This window comes from Sinocyclocheilus rhinocerous, unplaced genomic scaffold (assembly GCF_001515625.1).
Source record: "Sinocyclocheilus rhinocerous isolate Xijiao unplaced genomic scaffold, SAMN03320098_v1.1 scaffold20, whole genome shotgun sequence".
NCBI classification, from domain to species: Eukaryota; Metazoa; Chordata; class Actinopteri; order Cypriniformes; family Cyprinidae; genus Sinocyclocheilus; species Sinocyclocheilus rhinocerous.
Window position 1 is genome coordinate 1,487,352 of NW_015640468.1, and position 20,096 is coordinate 1,507,447.

Below are 20,096 nucleotides of genomic sequence, written 5' to 3' on the forward strand. Positions count from 1 at the left end.
CTCACTCTCAAATTGAATTTTTTTTTTTTTTTTTTTAAAGTGATCAACATTTATTTTGGGGCTGTGACCACAGTAGGGCAGTTACTGTCACAAATATCATAAAGGCCCTTTACAAAAGGATTTTTCTATTCGTTTAACAATGTATCGTTTTACTTTATCAAACACATGACTATCATAGAAAAAATGTCTTAGGGTAAGAACACAAATACAAATCTCTGAGTATAAAGAGCTACATGTTTTCTGTATTCATGAAAAATGCAGAAAAAAATGTCAAATATTAAAACACGTATATTTCTTCTTTAAAACCATTAAACAAGGCCTTCTGCCACAAATGTTACAGGAAATGGAAAACAAGCAATTATTGTTAGTTCAATTCATTTGTGATAGACTTCACAATTATAGTATACTATGGTGTTGTTTGTTTAAAAAAAAAAAAGATATTAAAATGTTAGAATTTCTCATGGAAAATTGAAACACAAAGCATACCTTACTGCACCTTGCAAAGATGTTTTATTTTTGGCAGTATGATTAATAGCAGTGGTTCAAATTCCCATACCTTTTTGCTGAGATCTTCTTCAACCTGCTGGGGGCTTTTGAGCTCATAGGAAGTATGGCTTTCAAGCTCTACTTCAAATCTGTAAACAAATCAGAATTATTAGAAACAAATACTATATATAATACTATTGCTTTGATTTACAAAGTAAAGAATCTGAATTATGACAAAAGCAAATTGGTATTATGATTTCTGTAGTATGTAGTATACATTTTTTGTGTACTTTTGAGGAAAAAAGGTATGTGAGACATAATTACACTTTTCAGAATTATCTGTGCCAGCACATATACATAAAGACTCACTTTTGCACATAATGTAGATCCTTTATTCTTTGCACTAGTAATAAAATGCTTCCTTTTACTTTCTTCTTTGTCAGGAAGTAAAAGAGAGACGTTGCCCACCACATCCATTTTATTCCCACAAAAATCGCTTGAATGTCATAGTTACAACTGAAACTCATTTGTAAAAACCTGAAGGCAGTAAAACTACTGCAAAACTGTGCATATTAAGTATTTCAGTACATACATAATTACATACAACATGAAGTTGATAACTGATTAACATACATACAACTCTAATAATGAATGGTGAAAACCGCTGGACCTTACCTTTTAGTGCGGTCAGATACTAGGTTACGTGGCTTACATTGTGGCTTCTGGGGTGGTGACAGTGTAGTAGGCACTTCTTCGGTCAGTTCTTTGATTCGCTGTTTCACCCCCACCGCTCCATCAGTATCAGAGACAGACAGCCCCGGTGAGCGAGGCTCAGTCCCTGGAGTATCCACACGTGCCACTGAGAAGGAGGAAGAAGAAGAGTCCAAGAGCAAGCTGATGCGTCTCTTTATACTGCTACCTCCTGTATCCTCAGGTTTAGAGTCTTTCTTGGAGTCCTCATCTTTCGATTCAATCTTTTGAGTCCTTTTCTCAACCACAGAGGGCTTATTTGGCCCTTCTGCCTTTTCAGCACCCTGTTCTTTCTCTTGAGTCTCAGCTACAGCACCCTCTGGCATTTGAGGAGTGTTTTCTTTGCCATCCTCCTTGGCAGGTCGCCAGTTTAGGGACAGCCCAATTGACTCAAACTTTGAGGTAAGGTCAGATGAAAGGGGTCGTCCTTTTGTCCAACGAGGAGCAGGTGCAGGGGACACAACCTGAGACTCAGACTTAGTGGGGTTTTGGAGGAACACAGCTGAAACCGGTCTGGGTCTTGAACCTTTAGATTGGGGGCGAAGAACAGTTGGAGAACTCTCATCCTTGGCACCAGAATCCTCCTTACTGTCCTCATTATTCAGTCCGATCTCTGATAGGAAGCCCAGTGATTTAGCACGAGTGATTGAAGGGCCGGGTTGTTTTTTCCGAGGAGCAAAAGGCCATTCAGCCCCAGGAGTGGAGGCCTGAACAACGGTTTTGGGTCGAGCTGGTGTGGCTCCAAAGCTTGTTCTTCTCGGCACGTCCCCAGTTTGGGTCATTCTAAATTTGTTGAAATCAGTAAAGGCGATGGTAGGTGCTGGTTTAAAGGGTTGTGCCACAGGTTTGTTTGTTTGTCCGCTGGGCTTCGGTCCTGTTTTAAAGGCAGGTGGTAGACTGGGTTTACTGGCTGGCTGTGGTTTAGGTGTGCTGGGCAGGACTGGTTTGGAGGAAACTGGTCGACTGGATTCAGGTTTTGGTTTTGGCTGTGGTTTGGGAGCAAAAATGGAGCGTATAGTAGGATTTGTCTCCACAGTGAAAGGTTTTGGGGTGAGTCTGGGCTTGGGGCCTGGGACAGGTTTGTTAGGCTCCGAGGGAATAATAAGTGGCCCCTGGGTGCCACCTGAACTTTCCACCAAGCTCTTGTTGCTAGAGTCTATGAGAGGGCTAAGGTGCAGACGACTCCCAACAACACATGGCCGCCCAGCATCAATCTCAACCTGGGCAGCCATCGCACCACCTGAAACAAGAGAAAAAATCCAGAATTTGCGAACAATCACTTAAATGAGTCATTTTTTCTGACACCGAATAAATTGTAGATCACTAGGCTGTCCGTTTATAGAAGGCAGTCCTAAACTGTCAGGTGTTCAACTGTATGTGGCGACAGATCACTTCCTGCACTTAATTTGTTGCCAAATCTTTTCACTGCTCATTTGCATAAAGTTAAGCTCGGCTCAACACTATTTCACTGCCAACTGCCACTCATGTCACCAGAAATCACGGGCTCTTATTGAAAATGATATCCAGTCGCCTTATCATAGCTCAACTCTGTCAGCGCGAACCCCCCTTTAGGTTGGCGGGAAAAGTCTGTAGTCAGTTGAAACCACTGGCCAGTTTTAGCACTGTCTAAAATCCAACATGCTGAGCAGAATCTCTGAACTATAATTTTATACCGCAAACAAATACAGTGTTCTCAGAAATGTTGTTGTGGTGGAGTGCGACTATGAAGCTGAAGAAAAATGCTCTCTTCCTCTCCTCTGCTGTGGACTTTGCCTTGGCAGATACAGAGCTCACAAGAGCACATCGAACGCTTTACTGACACATCATTAATCACGCCGTGAGAGTGCGTGTGTGTACGGGTGTATTAAATCAGCATGATTGGACATTGCCCAGGAGGGAGGGATCAATTTGCTGAATTAAGAGTCCAGACTGAGACCGGGTCTGTGCGTAAAAATCCTGCTACTACAGGCAAATACACATCAAACAAAAGGAATTCACAGGAGGATCCAGAGAGCCATATTTGCTAATGCAGTACACATGTCGCTCTTGGAAGCCGCACGCTAAAGCAAACACGTGTTCACACTTAGATGGGCACACAGACTTTTACAGCACACACACACTTACATTTTACACAGTAAGCAAGTGTGATTCATAACACGTTCACATACCCATGTAAATGCACATGCGTTTGCCATGTCTCCCCGTGCAGTTATCAAAGTGTGCTTTGTCTGCAGTTTTCCAACATCACAATAATGACTCACCTGCTTGGCTGTCAACCGTCTGCAGTGGAGCCCTGGTTTCTGTGGTAACCGCAGAGTGATGTCATATCATATGGAGAGGAGGCGGAGCCAGACTCTGTTGCAGGGAATACAGCATGGTCAGACACCGTTACTTCTGCACAAGTAAGGTATCAGTGTCCTTTGTAATTTTGAAGTCTCCACACATGCACACATATACACATGTAAACTTGTTGTCAATGATACAGCTTGTTGAAATCATTGAATATCATAATTGAAAAGTCAAACGAGAATGTTACAAAGACTTTTGAGGCACAGCACAGACTCAACCACACAAACACATTCCCGAAATCTACACAATTACGCAACATGCAAATTAGACTTCATCAGTCTCTTTTTACAAACAAATGAACACAAAGAAAGCAGACACATAGATCGAAGCCAGATATTTACCAGCACTTGACCTACATCTACAGATTAGCAAGCAAACCAACACATTTGATATGTCTCCGCTAGTGAAATCTTAGCTGTGTGGTTGCGCAAGGGGGACAGAAGTAGTGACATGGAAGGAAGGGGTTGGCCACCAGATGAATCGAAAGAGGGAGAACGACTGCGAAGTAAGGAAAGGAGGAGGATCCTGGTCTGCGTGCATGGACTGGCAGTCGCTTGTTGACAGGAAACGCCTCTGCAGCTGAAATGTTTAATATCTACAGCTTCAAAACCTGTGTTTAGGGAAGTCGTTTCTGGCATCCCGTGGAGACACGTTTACACACAAACATGATCCAGCCATTAACCTAGAAACTTTAAAACAGATCTTTACACCTCCGTATTAAAGTTAGCAGCACTGAAGTCACACTGCAAATCTCAAATCTTGGAACTTGGAAGAATCCTTGGTAACTGCAAATCTTACGCCTCAAAACGCTAGAGTGCTAAAAGTTATATAATGTGTCTCTAAAAAAGGAATTATATAGACAATTACAATAAATATAAATAATTAATCTAAAAAAAAGTTAAAAGGTTTCTTCTTTTTACATTTGAACCCGTTTTAAGATTATTTTTACATACATACATATTTATGGTTTAAATTTTGATTATTATATTTTTTCACATTACACTATTACAGTACAAAAAAATTGTATAATGGGCCTAAACATAGGCTTAATCTTCTTTAGATAAAATATTATTTAAATAAATAAATAAATAATATTTATTAATTTATTTATATTTTTATAAAATATTACCCAGATATTTCTTCATATATTTTCCCCCATTCATTTTTATATACAGAAGAAATCACTGTCATTCAATCTATTTCTACTGAAATATATCAACTACTACATAAACCAAATTCTTGTTTGGTGATGGGCAAGCACTAGATATTTTGCCAGCATGAAAGATTTCAGTGCTACCAAATAAGTTTTTATACAGCACTCAACTTGAAAAACTTTCCCACCGTGTTGAACCTGGTCTCAAAATTATGGCCTGACCTTCACCATCAAAGCAATTCTAAAAAACACAGTCAGCACCACACAGTCAAGCTCTAGGAACCTAAATCAAGGCTGTAAATATCACTCAATCAAATCAGATTCCAGTGGAAAGATAAACAAGAAAACCATCCTCAGGCACTGCATTAGCTGTCCATCAAAGAGCCTAAATCAACAACTGTCATTGGTGACCCTGGACCACAAAACCAGTCTTAAGTCGCTGGGGTATATTTGCAGCAATAGCCAAAAATACATTGTATGGGTCAAAATTGTTGATTTTTCTTTTATGCCAAAAATCATTAGGACATTAAGTAAAGATCATGTTCCATGAAGATATTTTGTAAATTTCCTACTGTAAATATATTAAAACGTACTTTTTGATTAGTAATATGCATTGCTAAAAACTTCATTTGGACAACTTTAAAGGCAATTTTCTCAATATTTAGATTTTTTTGCACCCTCAGATTCCAGATTTTCAAATAGTATCTCGACCAAATATTGTCCTGTCATAGCAAATCATACATCAATGGAAAGCTTATTTATGACCCTTATGACTGGTTTTGTGGTCCAGGGTCACATTTAAGAAGAAGCTGCCAGAGATCCTGTGGAAATCAGAGCATAAAACGAGTGACTCTGCTGGACAGTAAACACGCTTTTCAACTAGGAGTGGCAGAATAAAAGAGTAACTGGGTTCACACAGATAATCATACTCATTATGTTATCAAATGGAATTTACTGTTCTACAATACCATAAAGATTTAATGGCTTTAGGAGCCCTATACAGAGAGATAAAGAAGAAAAATTTACAGGAAACATGCTTGCAGATTATTTACAATTACCCAGCCATACATAACATAACACACCCAGGATGTAAAGTATCCTTTCTAACTTATTGATTACATCTATTTCATGGTTTAATTTCATTTTTATTTATAAGAACGTAAAAGTGTAGGAAAGTAGAAGAAAGAGAGGGGTAGTATCGTCTGTACACCACCCAGGTCACTTTTTACTCCTTTCAGTTTAATTTAAATACTTCAAGTACAAGGTACATGAAGCCATATATGCCACTGATCACCATGACGTAAATTTATCATCATAAAAATAAGTGCTTTCTTACTGAGCTCACGTTACAGTGAATGTTACTACTTAAGTAAAAAGTAAATGGCCAAAACTATGGTCATTTATGCTTGTGAAGAGACATCTCATCAGTCTCACAACAGAGTCTTTGTCCTAAAGCAATACATCGTAAATGTGTTTATTGACCATTGTTGAAGACAAACTTGACTTGAGTGTAAAGACAGTATTTTATATACTATATATTCTAGTGTCAAAAAAATGGCCAATAACAGCTGCTGCTCAATTTAACATTAAACAATTTTAGGTAACAGATTTCAGGATATCGGTTTCAGTTTAACACTCAGTGTGTTGTACTGTACTGCCTTACATACTCAGGACACTAAGGAATTGTGATTAAACAAGTTGCTTTGCATTTGTGCATCAAAGTACTTTAAAGGAATAGTTCACCCAAAAATGAAAATTTGCTGACGATTTAGGATTTTCTGGCCATCCAAGATGACTCATCCGTAGATGAGCTTGTTTCTTCATCAGAACAGATTTGGAGAAACTAGGGCTGGACGATATGGCCAAAATTGATATCACGATATATTTCTTAATTTCGGTCGATACGATATAATTCCGATATCGATATGAACACTATTTATCTGAAATAGAAATCTTTTGTAACATTATAAATGCCTTTATCATCACTTTTGATCAATTTTAAGCATCCTTGCTAAATAAAAGTATAATTTCTATAATTTCTTATTGCGATACATATTGATATTGAATTATTGTCCAGCCCTAGGAGAAACTTAGTATTACATCACTTGCTCACCAGTGGATCCTCTGCAGTGAATGGGTGCCGTCAGAATGAGAGTCCAAACAGCGGATAAAAACATCACAATAATCCACATGACTCCAGTCCATCAATTAACATGTTGTGAAGTGTTATTATTACAGATTACTGACTGATATTTTGTCCAGAAGCGATGGTTTAAAGTTAAAATGCCTTAATGAACTTTAACAAGACATTCATTGATGGACTGGAGTGGTGTGGATTGCTTGTGTATTATTCTAATGTTTTTATCAGCTGTTTGGACTCTCATTCTGACGGCACCCATTCACTGCAGAGGATCCATTGGTGAGCAAGTGATGTAATGCTTCATTTCTCCAAATCTGTTCCCGATGAAGAAACAAACTCATCTACATCTTGGATGGTCTAAGAGTGAGTACATTTTCAGCAAATTCTTATTTTTGGGTGAACCAAAAACCGTTGACAGTCTTGATTTCAGTCCATTTAAAAAATATATAATAATGATAATAATATTTACTTGAATACAATGAAAAGCAGAAATGTCTTATACTTTCACTCTGGTATGTTTTAGGTAAGATACTTTGACTTTTATTGTATAATTCTGACAAAGTATCTATACTTTAAATTTCTAAGTACTTTTACATGCAAGTGGTTTTAGGACAACAACAACAACGCTCTTAACCTCACCCTCTTTCCAGCTAACTTTGCAAAGAAAATCTCTGAGCTAAAAATAATTATTCAAAAAAAACAAAACAAGCCAAACTGCTTAAAAGTCAAATAAAATACTTCTGTGTACTTAAAAACAAAATAAAAATATAATTAAAAACCATTTTAAAAATGGCAGTGAGCACAGGTGATTGACACACTAAGAAAGAATGTAGCAATTGTATGTATAGTTTAACCATCTTTCAACTAACCTGGCAAGAACCCAAGTCAGCAAGGACCAACGGATTGCCCTGAAGCCTTTTTATGCCACAGTGTTTCCTGTCTTTTTTCAGTGTATGTGCACAACTGACACTGGTTCAGCCAGTTTTGCAGAAGGAAAATACTTTTCATGCTCGACCTGAGCAATGGCACCAATGAATGAACAGGACTGGCAGGGTTTCAGCACACACACACATGAAGCTCATCCCCTGAATACACAGCTGACACCAGTCATCATATATCTGTGTGTAAATATAACCAGCAGAAAATCATTTAGAGCACACCTGCTAGGAAAGACTACTGGGAAAGTGGAATCACAAAGAAAAATGTGAATACTAAAAAGTGAAAGGATATATAAATATGCTGTTTTTTTAAGTCGCTGTTATAGTTTTCTATTTTAATATTAATTCATATTAATACATCTTCAAATGTAATTTATTTCTGTGATGGCAAAGCTGAATTTCAAAGTCTTCAGTGTCACATGATCCATCAGAAATCATTCTAATAGGTTGATTTGCTGCTCAAGAAACATTTCTTTTTATTATTGTTGTTGAAAACGGTTATGCTGCTTCATATTTTTGTGGAAACAGTGATGCATTTTTTCAGGATTCTTTTATGAAAAAGAAACCATTTGTGACATTATAAATGTCTTTACATTCACTTTAGATGAATTTACAACATCCATGCTAATTAAAAGTTTTCATTTCTTTCAAATAAACCTCTGACTGACCCCAAACATTTGAACAGCAGTGTAGATGATACCATCCCCTTCAAAGACAAACTCATGTACCGTATGCAAATGTTTCTAGACAGAACAAAGCTGATTGAGAAACTTGTAAGACATGCACAATCTTACAATATTACCAAGAATAAAATCACCGACAACAGACCTACATAACAACAGATCTACAGTTTGACTGACTGGAGAAAAACTTGATTAACAACTACCAGAAACAAACAGCTAAAACTCAACTAATGCTTATGCTGAAAACAATAACAATTATAGTCATTATTATTCATAAAAATTTTTTTTATAAAAAAACACATTCTACACCGTAAAATAAAGAAGAAATAATGTATGCAGAAATGTAAAGACCGCCGTATTTAAAACTTTATGGATATGTCCATCTATATGGTGAAATAAAAGCACAAAGACTCTTAAAATACCATAGTGCACGTTTGCAGGAAAAAAAAACTAGTTAAAAATAGTAAATATGAGTTTATGGCCCCTTTCTAACAGTGTAAGAAGCTTTCACAATATTTGTCATTTTGTTTTATTTCTATTTTGTTGACAAGCTATTACCATAATACTAATACTAAACTACTTTTCTTGAGAAAACTTGAGAATACATATAGTAACTATGGTATTTTGGCGTATATTGTGGTTACCATGGCACATTTTGTAATAGTAAGAAATGTAAACAGCTCGCGTGTGAGTTTCTTTGTTAGCTGATTTGACTAGTTAGCCTGCTTCATTAGTGTGGAGAACAACTGAGACAGCGTGACGAAAAGCAGGTGAAACACAAACAGAGACAGAAGCGCAACATTTCACTTTACGCACCTTTTCGTCAACTTCAAACAGCCGTCTGTCTGTCCCACCTGTGTGGGAGCTGTTTGGGATCTGAGCTCAACCAAACCTCGCTGCTGTCTGTCGGGATAGACCGGAGCGGGCGTCCTGTCGATAGCGGGTTAATGTTCGGCACAACACCGGTGAGTCGCTCGCTATTTAGGTGCTCTGTCCTGCATGAATCGCACCGGGACACCATTCCTCACGCCTGTACCTCCGGATAAACTTCGGTCTTTCTATGAACACTATCAGAGGCTGGCTCACACAAACTTGCTGAGAGAGCCGGAAGGTAGTGTGGGATCGCATTGCACGGAAGGATGGAGGATTTGTTTTGGTACGCCAGACTGGGACAGTGTAGAGGGGGAGAGTGAGACACTGCGCCCTCCTGTGGAGGATGATCAAACAGGCCAAGACAAACTGGATTAGATAGCGGATAATGGTCACGTGAGAGCGTGAGATTTGTTCATTTCATTTCCTTCAACCCTGTTGCGTGCTTGAAGTACCGAACGTGACAGCTCGTTTACTTTACAAAGGCAAACAAACACAGATTTATATACAGGTATTCAGGGGCGTAATTTCCACTGTGGACAGGGGGGACATGTCCCCCCCACTTTTCAAAATCACGTTTGTGGCAGGTATTTTATAAAAGATGTACGTTTGATTTGGTAATGATAACAACTAGTTGTATTATATTGGCCCATGCCTCTATTAATTCAGTGTGATGTTATTTCACCATTGTAATGCGTTGTTGTTGTGTTAATCTTTTAACAAGATGCCAAAGTATATTGAATATAATAAAATAAAAATAATTATTAATTACTTTTTAAGCATCTTTTTTTATTTTTCAAGAAGCACACTTATTTTTAGTACTATCATAATAATGACAAAAACATGTCATGTGGAGATGTGGAGATACTGAGACATTGTGTGTGGGAAATATTTAATTAATAACATACTCATGTGTCTGTGTGTCTTTACAGTAAGTGACAATGACAGTATCAGAAGCCAGCATCACACCTCACCATCTCATTTCTGACAGAAAACAGAAATACTGTGGGATGAGAGAACATCCAGTTATATGTGAGGATTAAAGTAAGCATGAAACAAATCAAACAAGTGAATTGAGCAGGTAGGAGCTACTGGAGTGTAAGTCAAAACATGTACAAGTTCACACTGTTTCATTCCTCATCTATTATTATAAATACTTCTCTGAGCATGTTTAAATATATGTTTCCCTTTATAGTGAGGAAGGAGAAAACCTCAGATGCCTGTAACTCTCCATCTGCAAGTTCATGATGTGGTTCGTTTAAATCAAGAGACCGCATGGACAGCTCAGTCAATGGCGAACAGCACTTTGAGGATGAGAATTAAGCTTTAGCTCTGCATAAGACCAGTGATGTGGGCAGAGAAAACGTACTCGGTTACTAACGTAACCTCGGTTCCCTGAGATATGGAATGAGTACTGCGTCTGTTTAAGACGCTTTGGGAAAAACTCCTTTTTCTCCGATGACTGAAGCCTTTTAGTAACGCAGTGTAACTGCACGGCCATTGGTTGGTGCAGTGTATTAAAAACGAACCAATGGCTCGGCAGCGGAGCCAGAATGGGCGGGGTCATCTGGCTGTATAAGCAGCACATCACCATAGGATCCTCATAATCATAAGTGACAGCATTCCCTTTTAATCCGCCTAAAAAGATCAAACCACTCATTAGAAGAGGAGTACTGATGATCTTTATGTGTAAACACTCAGGCAGATCAAAAGTGCTGCGCGCATTCTCTCAGATCCGCTTGTGGCGGACGAGGGGAGGGGCGGGGCCGCCTTCATTGAAGAAGACGAGCCGCGAGCTAAGCAGAGCGAGACATGAACTCTCATAGCGAGAGCGATCTGTCTCAGCGAGCGCAGCCTCAGCGTGGGCATGGCCCAGGCGAGAGGCGCATTCAAATACGAAGCTGTCAGCGATATTGAATCATTGGTGACAGCGTTCTGCTCCGATCCTCACGTGTAAACACATTGGCGGATCAAAGAGCTGCGTGGAGAGTGATGCATGTGGGGACTTGCCAGCGTTAAATCACTCATGCCTGATCGCTCATCCCCGCGAGTTCACCATTTCTTCCTCCGGGTATCTGAGAGGAGAGAAACACAAGAGCGGGGGAGGCGGGGCTCAGCGACGCACACACAAATGCGAAGCTGCGAACGTTCTGCTTTGATCTGCCTAGGAGGATTAAGCTGCTCGGTGTAACGAGGGGCACTGATCCTCACGTGTAACACACACTGGCAGATCAAGCACACATGATGTGTGCCAGCATGATTTGTTCAAGCCTGATCGCTCAACCCGCGAACTCGCCGTTGCTTCCTCCACGGTAACTGGGAGGAGAGAAACATGAGAGCGGGGAGGCGGGGCCGCCTTCCGCGAACGAACAGGGGCAGACTGCTTTTGTGGTAAAAGCAGCCCGTCTCTGTGAGCGCAGACATAGCGACACACACACACCAATTTGAAGCTGTCAGTGACAACATTCTGCTTCGATCAACCTAGGAAAATAGAGCCGCTCGATGTAAAGAGGGGCGCTGATCTTCATGTGTAAGACACGGATTGAAGCGCAGCGGGGAGAGCGAGCACGCAGGCTCTGTGTCGGTATGATATCGCTCAGACCCGGTTGCTTAGCTCCCAGACTTCGCTGTTTCTCTCTCCGAGGCTCGCTGAGAGAGGAGAAAAGTGAAGTATCGATAGGGAACAGCAACACTTTAGTATATAGTGACCAATTCTCACTATTAACTAGTTGCTTATTTGCATGCATATTACTAGAATATTGGCTGTTTATTAGTGCTTAAGCACATATTCTGCATGATCATCCCTAATCCTACCCAATACCTAAACTTAACAACTACCTTATTAACTATTAATAAGCAGTAATTAGGAGTTTATTGAGGCAAAAGTCATAGTTAATAGTGAGAACTGGACCTTAAAATAAAGTGTGACTGAGAAAACTGTAATTATGACTGTTAATACACAGACAATCGCCTTATAATCAACGATTACATTTACACAGCTTAAACACAAATTACTTTTACACGGAAAACAGATGTAAACTGTGAAAACCGTTTTGCAAGTGACGATTTAATTTGTCATCTTTTGAAAGGTAAAATATTGACTTGCTTGTGATGTTCTTCCATTTTCTCATGTTATGGCAGATCTGCTTTAGGAGCTTGAGATTGCAGATGTTCCCTCATGGTCCGATTGGTCTCATTTTCATTTCATCATGCCTGTAATGCCTGATAAAGCAGTGCTGCTTTGTGTACAGCGTTACCGGGGGAAACCTCTATTATTACCGCTCCAAAAGCGGCACCTAGTGGCAAAGAATGAATTTGCATTTTCATTCAGACCAACGGAAAAGACCAACAAGTGGGCGGGTAATATGCTAATGTATCATGTTGACGTCAACATGAAACTGCTTGGTATTCGTTTTAAAAACGACTTGTTTCAATGATTCAGAGTCGACTCTTTTGAGAGACAATAACTTTATACAAGGTGCACTTTCAGATTTAAAACTTTGCATGATGTTTTCATTCACTTAGAGCTGTGTTACACACTGCATGAAAGGTAATTTTCAAAAATCCATAATAGGTGCACTTTAAGTTGTTATCTTAAGAAACTTTTTTGTGTACTTAAATAGATTTTGCTTTGATGTTTTACTTCCTGATGAACCAGTTTTGGTCATGTCCAGGGAGTATTTTTTTCTGTTTGCATTTTCATCTACTTATTGCTTAACTCAGTCTAAGTCAAGTAACACCGCTCTAAAAGTGATGAGAATTGTGCCATAAAAATCAGGTAAGATTTTATATAGCATTGTCTAGCAAATACAAATTCCTTTCGTTTGTAAAATATTGTGCCAAATTTGAGCTGTCTATGAGTACCTGTTTAGTTGCAACAGCTAGTTTTTATGTTTTAACTTACACTAAAGTACTACACTTAATAACTTACACTTAATTGCACTACAAAAGCACTGTGTTGGGTAGTTAACAGTCTGTTGTTGTAGTGCATTACAGCTTAAAAGATTTTCAGGAGCTGAGGAATTTAATTAATTAATTTATTTACTTATTTATGTATTTATTATTATTGTGGTATGAAAGGAATCCTCAGTTTTGTGTATGTTAGGTTAGTTTTGGCAGTTACTATCTATATTCTATTAAATTCAGGTTAATTATTTGAGCTGAAGTTTGTATAATGGAGACCTAAACCTTCCCTTAGTTATTATTGTGGTGGTTCATGTTTTCTCTTTCACTTTGTTTATAGAGTTCAATAATGCCACTGTACAATTGTCTTTATTAATTTTCAGTTCATATGTAGTGATTTAATCCTACAATGTCATTGCAACATATACAATTTAAATTTCAGATGTTGTATTATATTTTATAATTTTTTTCTACCCAAACACTAGATTGAGCCTGTCATTTTTTGAGTAATTTTTTTCCAGTGTTGGGAACAAACTGTACTGTTCATTTATGGATAGGTAATACGGAGTCAGTCAAAACATCTTTCAGAAACATCTATTAGACATATTTTCAGAAACACGGTGCAGTGGTCTGAGGTTCCAGCACCGGCTCAGATTTCGGCAGTGCAGCTATAACACAACGGCACGAATACCAGCACCATTTCGGTTGATTAGCCTACTCTTTAATTAAAATAGAGAGTTGCCACCTTTGGTAGAAATCATGTTTTCAGGGGTCTAACAAGGAGCCCCCCACGCCTGCGGGTGGTTAAATCCACTACTGACAACCCCCAGTTTAAAGCATCTGCTTTCCGTTTTAATGCTTTTAACCCAACTTTAAAAAAAAAAAAAAAAAAAAAAAGTGTATAGTGTTTTTATAGTCTTACAATCATTATTGTGTTTAATCTGTTTAGAGATTAATGTTTTGTCTTTATACAGTCATACCTACAGTATATTATGTGATAGAATCCTCACGTGTTATACAAAATTAGCTTAACCTGTTAGCATTCCACTGTACCGCCCACAGAACACTGCATATTTAGGCAAGATTTACAGGAATGCTAAGGGGTTACGGTCTTACGCTGTGTCTTTAGATATGAACAAAATAGATGTCAAATATATGTTTAATTATATATTTATTATATAAATATATTACCAATGCATTAATGTTAACAGATTGTTGTATTTTTCGTATATATAATCATCCATAATTTATAAACACATAATTCAATATGCATAGGTGTCGACTTGCACTGCTTGAATGAGATGTCAGTGATAAGCTCAAAAATCTCAAGCCAAGTCAAATGTATTTGTATATTTCACAATACACATGGTTTCAAAACAGAAATCACCAAAGGAGCTGAATCACAGAGGTCACAAATCTAAACAATGTGGACATGATGGCAGGCAACACTAATGTCAATGTGACAGAAAAGCTCAGACAGAGCAAAGACACTCTTTTAGACTGTGAGTCATACAATACATTAAAGTAAACCTTTATATATTCAAGTCTTTCAACTGTATTGTGGTTCTTCATCTTTTCTAGTCAGTGCTGGGAGCACACCAATAAGACAAGCCAGTATCTCACATGACTCTGAGACATTTCATCCTAAAAGATTTGAATGTGGTGCGTATGAAACTGCTAAATGTAATGTCATGAAATAATTAGCAGTAGGTTGTTGGTGTTCTGTGTGGTGAGTGAAAGTCCTTCATCTGAGTAACAGAATGAATATATTGAAAAAGCATATTTAAAAACATTGATGCTACCAATTTGCATAATTTGCATATTTTTAACAGCAACAATGAAAAATTTCCACTTAGAGAATATAAATTTTAAAAAAAAGTTACAATTAAAACGGTTTTTATGTTTTGACAACTGTTTTGTATTTTGACCAAATGAACTGTTCTGTCATGCTCATTTTCACTGTGCTTTTAAGTACCAAATTTAACATTATAAGTGTTCATTTTAACACTTTTATGAAAGTCAGTAGACAGAAATAGTCAATTGTACATCATGCACTTGAATCCTTTTGCCACAGTTTTTTTTTCTGCTGATCTCCTGCTATGCCCCACACTTTGAGAATCACTGGATTAAGTAATTAACAGTAATTATAAACTAATTGGTGTTTTATGTGGTGAGTGACAGTGCATCTCAATGCCTGATATTTCATTTTCACTGTGCTTTTAAGTACCAAATTTAACATTATAAGTGTTCATTTTAACACTTTAATGAAAGTCAGTAGACAGAAATAGTCAATTGTACATCATGCACTTGAATCCTTTTGCCACAGTTTTTTTTTCTGCTGATCTCCTGCTATGCCCCACACTTTGAGAATCACTGGATTAAGTAATTAACAGTAATTATAAACTAATTGGTGTTTTATGTGGTGAGTGACAGTGCATCTCAATGCCTGATATGTACTGAATTGCATTCAGTATTTTTGTAGTAATCAACATTTTCCGCACAGAGAATATAAATGAAAATCAAAGACAGAAGAGATTCAGTGCAGGATGGGGTGAGGAAACATCTGATGATATGTGTGAGTATTCAAAATGAGACGCATTACTTATGTTTTGAGTATTAAGTGTAGGCTTAACAACATACAATATAAGCTGTCACATGATCCTGAAACTGAAGTTCACAGAGTTTCATGCATTTTGATTTATTACTCGTAATTTGAAATGAAGAAGAAAAAGGTTAATCTGAACACCTTTCCTTCACAGCACCTGGAAGAAAGCGCTCTATCGATTCAACTGACTCAGGATATGCTTCAAAGAAATGCACAGGCAATTCTGTTCCTCAAAATCATACAGTCACTGTTGGAAAGGGTTCAAATTTGCGAAAGACAACTGTGTTGTGTGATGTGAATGGAGGTATTTCCTGTAACCAGCAGAGGGGACAGTTGGACTTTAAATAAAGACGAGTTTTGCATTCAGAGGGAAGTAAACCTAGTAGAAAGCATTTCATTATTTGAAGGAAATTATTGTATTCAGAAATAATTTTAAGTTCACAAAAATGAACTCTTTTCTTACCAAGAATGTTTTGAAGAAAACTGGAGCTCACTGATCTCTTAAGTCACATCGATTTGAAAGCTGTAGGCCTATAAAATGTGAAAAAGCATGACTAGTCCCAGCTTAACGCCCTGACACAAGGCTTTCATGACAAATAAAGCCTTCAGGATCACCATGGATTTTCAAAGTACTGTTTTAAAAATGTTGCATAATATGAAATCATAAAAAAGTTCGAAACATAAGTCGTAACCCCCGGATAAAGACAATAAAGAAGCCAGTCAGACCACAGAGGTGGATAATATGGAGAGGATGACAGTAGTAACAGCAGTAAATATTCATAAAAGTAAGCTCAAAGCATAGTGATTTTTGTTTCATTCTTTGTAATCACTTCTTTGTCTGTCTTTCCTTTCCAGTAAGTAGTGAGATCGAGGCAATGACAGTATCAGAAGCCAGTATCACACCTTACCATCTGATTTCTGACAGAAAACACAAATACAGAGTAGGATGGGATGAGAGAACATCCAGTGATATGTGTGAGGATTCAAGTTACCAACACCAATGCACCAATGAACAACTGGAGTGCAAGTCAAAACGGCCACTTACATGCTGTAAAGCTTCAGGAGTGGCATCCCCATTTAAATACAGGAGTGAATCCCCTAAATGACAGTTGTGTGTGTGTGTACAGAACAGAACTCACTCTGACAGCGTTGTAAAAAATTTCAACGTTTTGCTGTTTCGTGCTTTTGGCCAAATTCAAGGAGTCAACATGGAAACGGACACTAAGAAGAATCGTACCGTACTTTTCTTTTTCTTATAATTTTGTTTAATGGCGAGTTACATTTTTAGTACATATTGCCACCTAATTAGTGGATGTGCAATTTTTTAGTTTAGCAATCTTGTAGTTTAATCTTTAATCTATTTCTGCAAACAAGATTTATATTGTTTGATGCTAATTATGAATGAAAAAGATTGACTGAAATAAAAAAAAAACAGTGTGCTTGCAAAGATAATATGGATATATTTTTAATGTTTAGATTTTCTTCAACATTTGTTATGGAGATGTATTTCTATAATAAAAATACAAATGTGATCCATTATATAGAAAAAGTCCTGTTGCAAAAAAAAAGTAAATAAGTAAAATAAGCATTGCTTACTCAATCATTTTTTAATAGTGTAAATTACTGAACCGATTAAGCACTAAAAGGCTAATGTACAGTACCTGTGTGTGCTTGCCACTGTGTGTAGTTATCAAGGAAAGCTAGATAATATGGCTGTATAATTTTTTTTTATGTTTAGCTATTTTGCTTCCACATTTGTTATAAGGTGAGACGCATTTAATAAAAATGCATGTACGTATTAATAATTAAGATTAAAGATTAAACTATGAGATAAAAAAAAATATTGAAGTAAGCTATTTCTGCTTGATCATACCTTTAAAATGTACTTTTGAAAGCTAATGTAATCAGATTAATTTGGTCACATTGAAATATGTTTGACTTCTAATTTAAATGAAGCATATTTTAGGTTACCTGATTTTACATTTATGTAGTGTGCTTCAACAGATTGTTTTGTTTTGATGTTTTGCATTGTTCACACTTCCTGCTAAACCAGTATTGCTCGTCTTATGAGAAGGATGTTCAGTTTTGTTTTGTTTTTTTGTTAGCATTTCCTTCTACTCGTTGCTTAATTCGGTCAAGTAACACCTCTCTACTCAAGAGAACAGTCATGAGAATAGTGCCATCAAAGTCAGGTAAGACATTTTATATTATTTTTACTTAATAAATACAAAAAACCTTTCATATGTAAAATATCGTGCCAAATGTGAGCACTGGCATCATTCTGTCTGTTTAGAGTACCTGTTTAGTAACAGTAATAGCTATAGTTTTTATGTTTTGACTAACTTTTGACATAAATCAAAAGGTAATTAGAATATATGGACGTGATTTACTTTCAATGCACTAAACATTCACCATGTTGGTAGTTAACAATCTTTTGTACATTATAGTCCTTATAGGGCTATATTTCCGTAGAAATAAATCAGTGATAAGGTTTAAAAAATCTTAAAGGGGTCATATGATGCGATTTCAAGTTTGCCTTTCTCTTTGGAGTGTTACAAGCTGATTGTGTTTTTTTTTGTACCTTCCCCAATGCACAATTTTTCCATCAGAGATTGCACAGAGCTGGAGAATGTGGACATGATGGCAGAGAACACTGACATTAAGGTGAAAGTAATGAACAGACAAAGCATGGACACTTCTCCTAACTGTGAGTACCTGAAATATAATACAATACCTGAAAGTAAGCCTGTATTTTTACAGGAAGCTCATACCTTAGTGAAATATTCTCTTTCAACAGTCCTGTTGTTCTTTTTAAAGTCAATGCTAAGAAACTCTTCAGTGCCAAATAAGAGAAGCTAGTGTCTAAGATGACACTGAGGTATTTTGTGGTGCGTATGACACTGCAAAATGTTATGCCATTAAATATTAACAGTAATTATAAGCTTAAAGTGTGTTCTGTGTGGTAAGTGAATATCTCAAGTCCTTCATCTGAGTAACAGAATGAATATGATGAGAAAGCATATTTCAAAAAACACGTTTTTGTAATAATCAACAATTTCCACCCAGAGAATATAAATGAAAACCAAAGACAGGAGTGACAATAGAAACCGTTTTTATGTTTTGACCATTATTTTGTATTTTAACTATTATAAATGAAGTGCTCTGTCATGCTACTCTAAGTTTATTTGTGCTCTTAGATACAAATTTTTATTTTGCAAATGTTCTTTTTAACACTTAAATAATAGTCAGCAGACAGTAGTTTATGTTTCTGAACAAACCTTTCTTATGTAATGGACAAGCACTGAGTCATGATTCATACCATAAGCTCATGCCATGAAACATTGTCTTCATCTGTGTCTCTTCTTCTTTTCTAGTCAGTTCCGAGGACTCAAGATTTAAATGTTGGTGTCATGGTGAGTGAATGTGTATTTCAAGTCCTTCATTCTTCAGTTATAGAACTGATTATGTTGAAAAGGCATGTTAAAAAGTGTTCCACATGGTGAGTGAATATCTCAAGTTTTTCATCTGTGTTACAGAATGAACATGTTGAAAAACAACTTATTTTACAAATGTAATGCATTCAGTAATATTTTCGTAATAATCAATACATTTTCACACAGAGAATATAAATGAAAACCAAAGATAGGAGTGACCAGGGGGTAACGCATTACAAGTAACGCGAGTGACGTAATCAGATTACTTTTTTCAAGTAACTAGTAAAGTAACGCATTACTTTTTAATTTACAAGAGAATATCTGAGTTACTTTTACAAATAAGTAACGCAAGTTACTTTTTTTCCCCAATTTATTGATTGACAGCTCTCCTGTGTCACAGTCTTCAGCGGGTGTGCCCAGGAGGGCCACCAGATGACTGTGTTCTGTGAGCACATGGCTTGTGTTGTGTTTGTCTGTTGCCATGTGCTCTCTCCTGTCTATTGTCTTGCCCCTCCCATCTTGTTACCTCGTTATAGTTTAAGTTGCTCCACCTGTGTCTCCCTCGTTAGCCTCCTCGTTTGATTCCTATTTATTCTCCTGGTGTCTGTAATCCTGTGCTGATCCGTCATTTTTCATTGTGTGTGTTTCGTGTCTGCATGTGTGCAGCTTTAGGCCTGCCTGTCTGTTTTTCCCCTTCGGGGTGGTTTGAGTTTGTTTTTGTTTCATTTTTATTATTAAAATAAATAACCATTTCTCCTGCAATTGAGTCCTCGCTTCATCTCCCC

General features: G+C 37.3%; 1 protein-coding gene across 2 annotated transcripts in view; it reads right to left on the bottom strand.

Moving 5' to 3' along the window:
- Nucleotides 1-9,657, bottom strand: part of LOC107753120 (titin homolog) — a 40,287-nt gene extending 30,630 nt beyond the window's left edge. Inside the window, exons 1-4 of one of the 2 annotated variants that reach the window (XM_016569235.1) lie at nt 9,316-9,657; nt 3,498-3,591; nt 1,162-2,476; nt 557-635 (exon numbers count right to left, since the gene is read on the bottom strand). In XM_016569235.1, the coding sequence (XP_016424721.1) occupies nt 557-635; nt 1,162-2,468 (1,386 nt within the window). In that variant the 5' untranslated portion in view covers nt 2,469-2,476; nt 3,498-3,591; nt 9,316-9,657. Of the gene's footprint in view, nt 1-556; nt 636-1,161; nt 2,477-3,497; nt 3,592-3,926; nt 4,018-9,315 lie in introns of those variants that run through there. The other variant, XM_016569236.1, reaches the window with a different exon arrangement.
- Between the last annotated feature and the right edge of the window lie 10,439 nt (nt 9,658-20,096).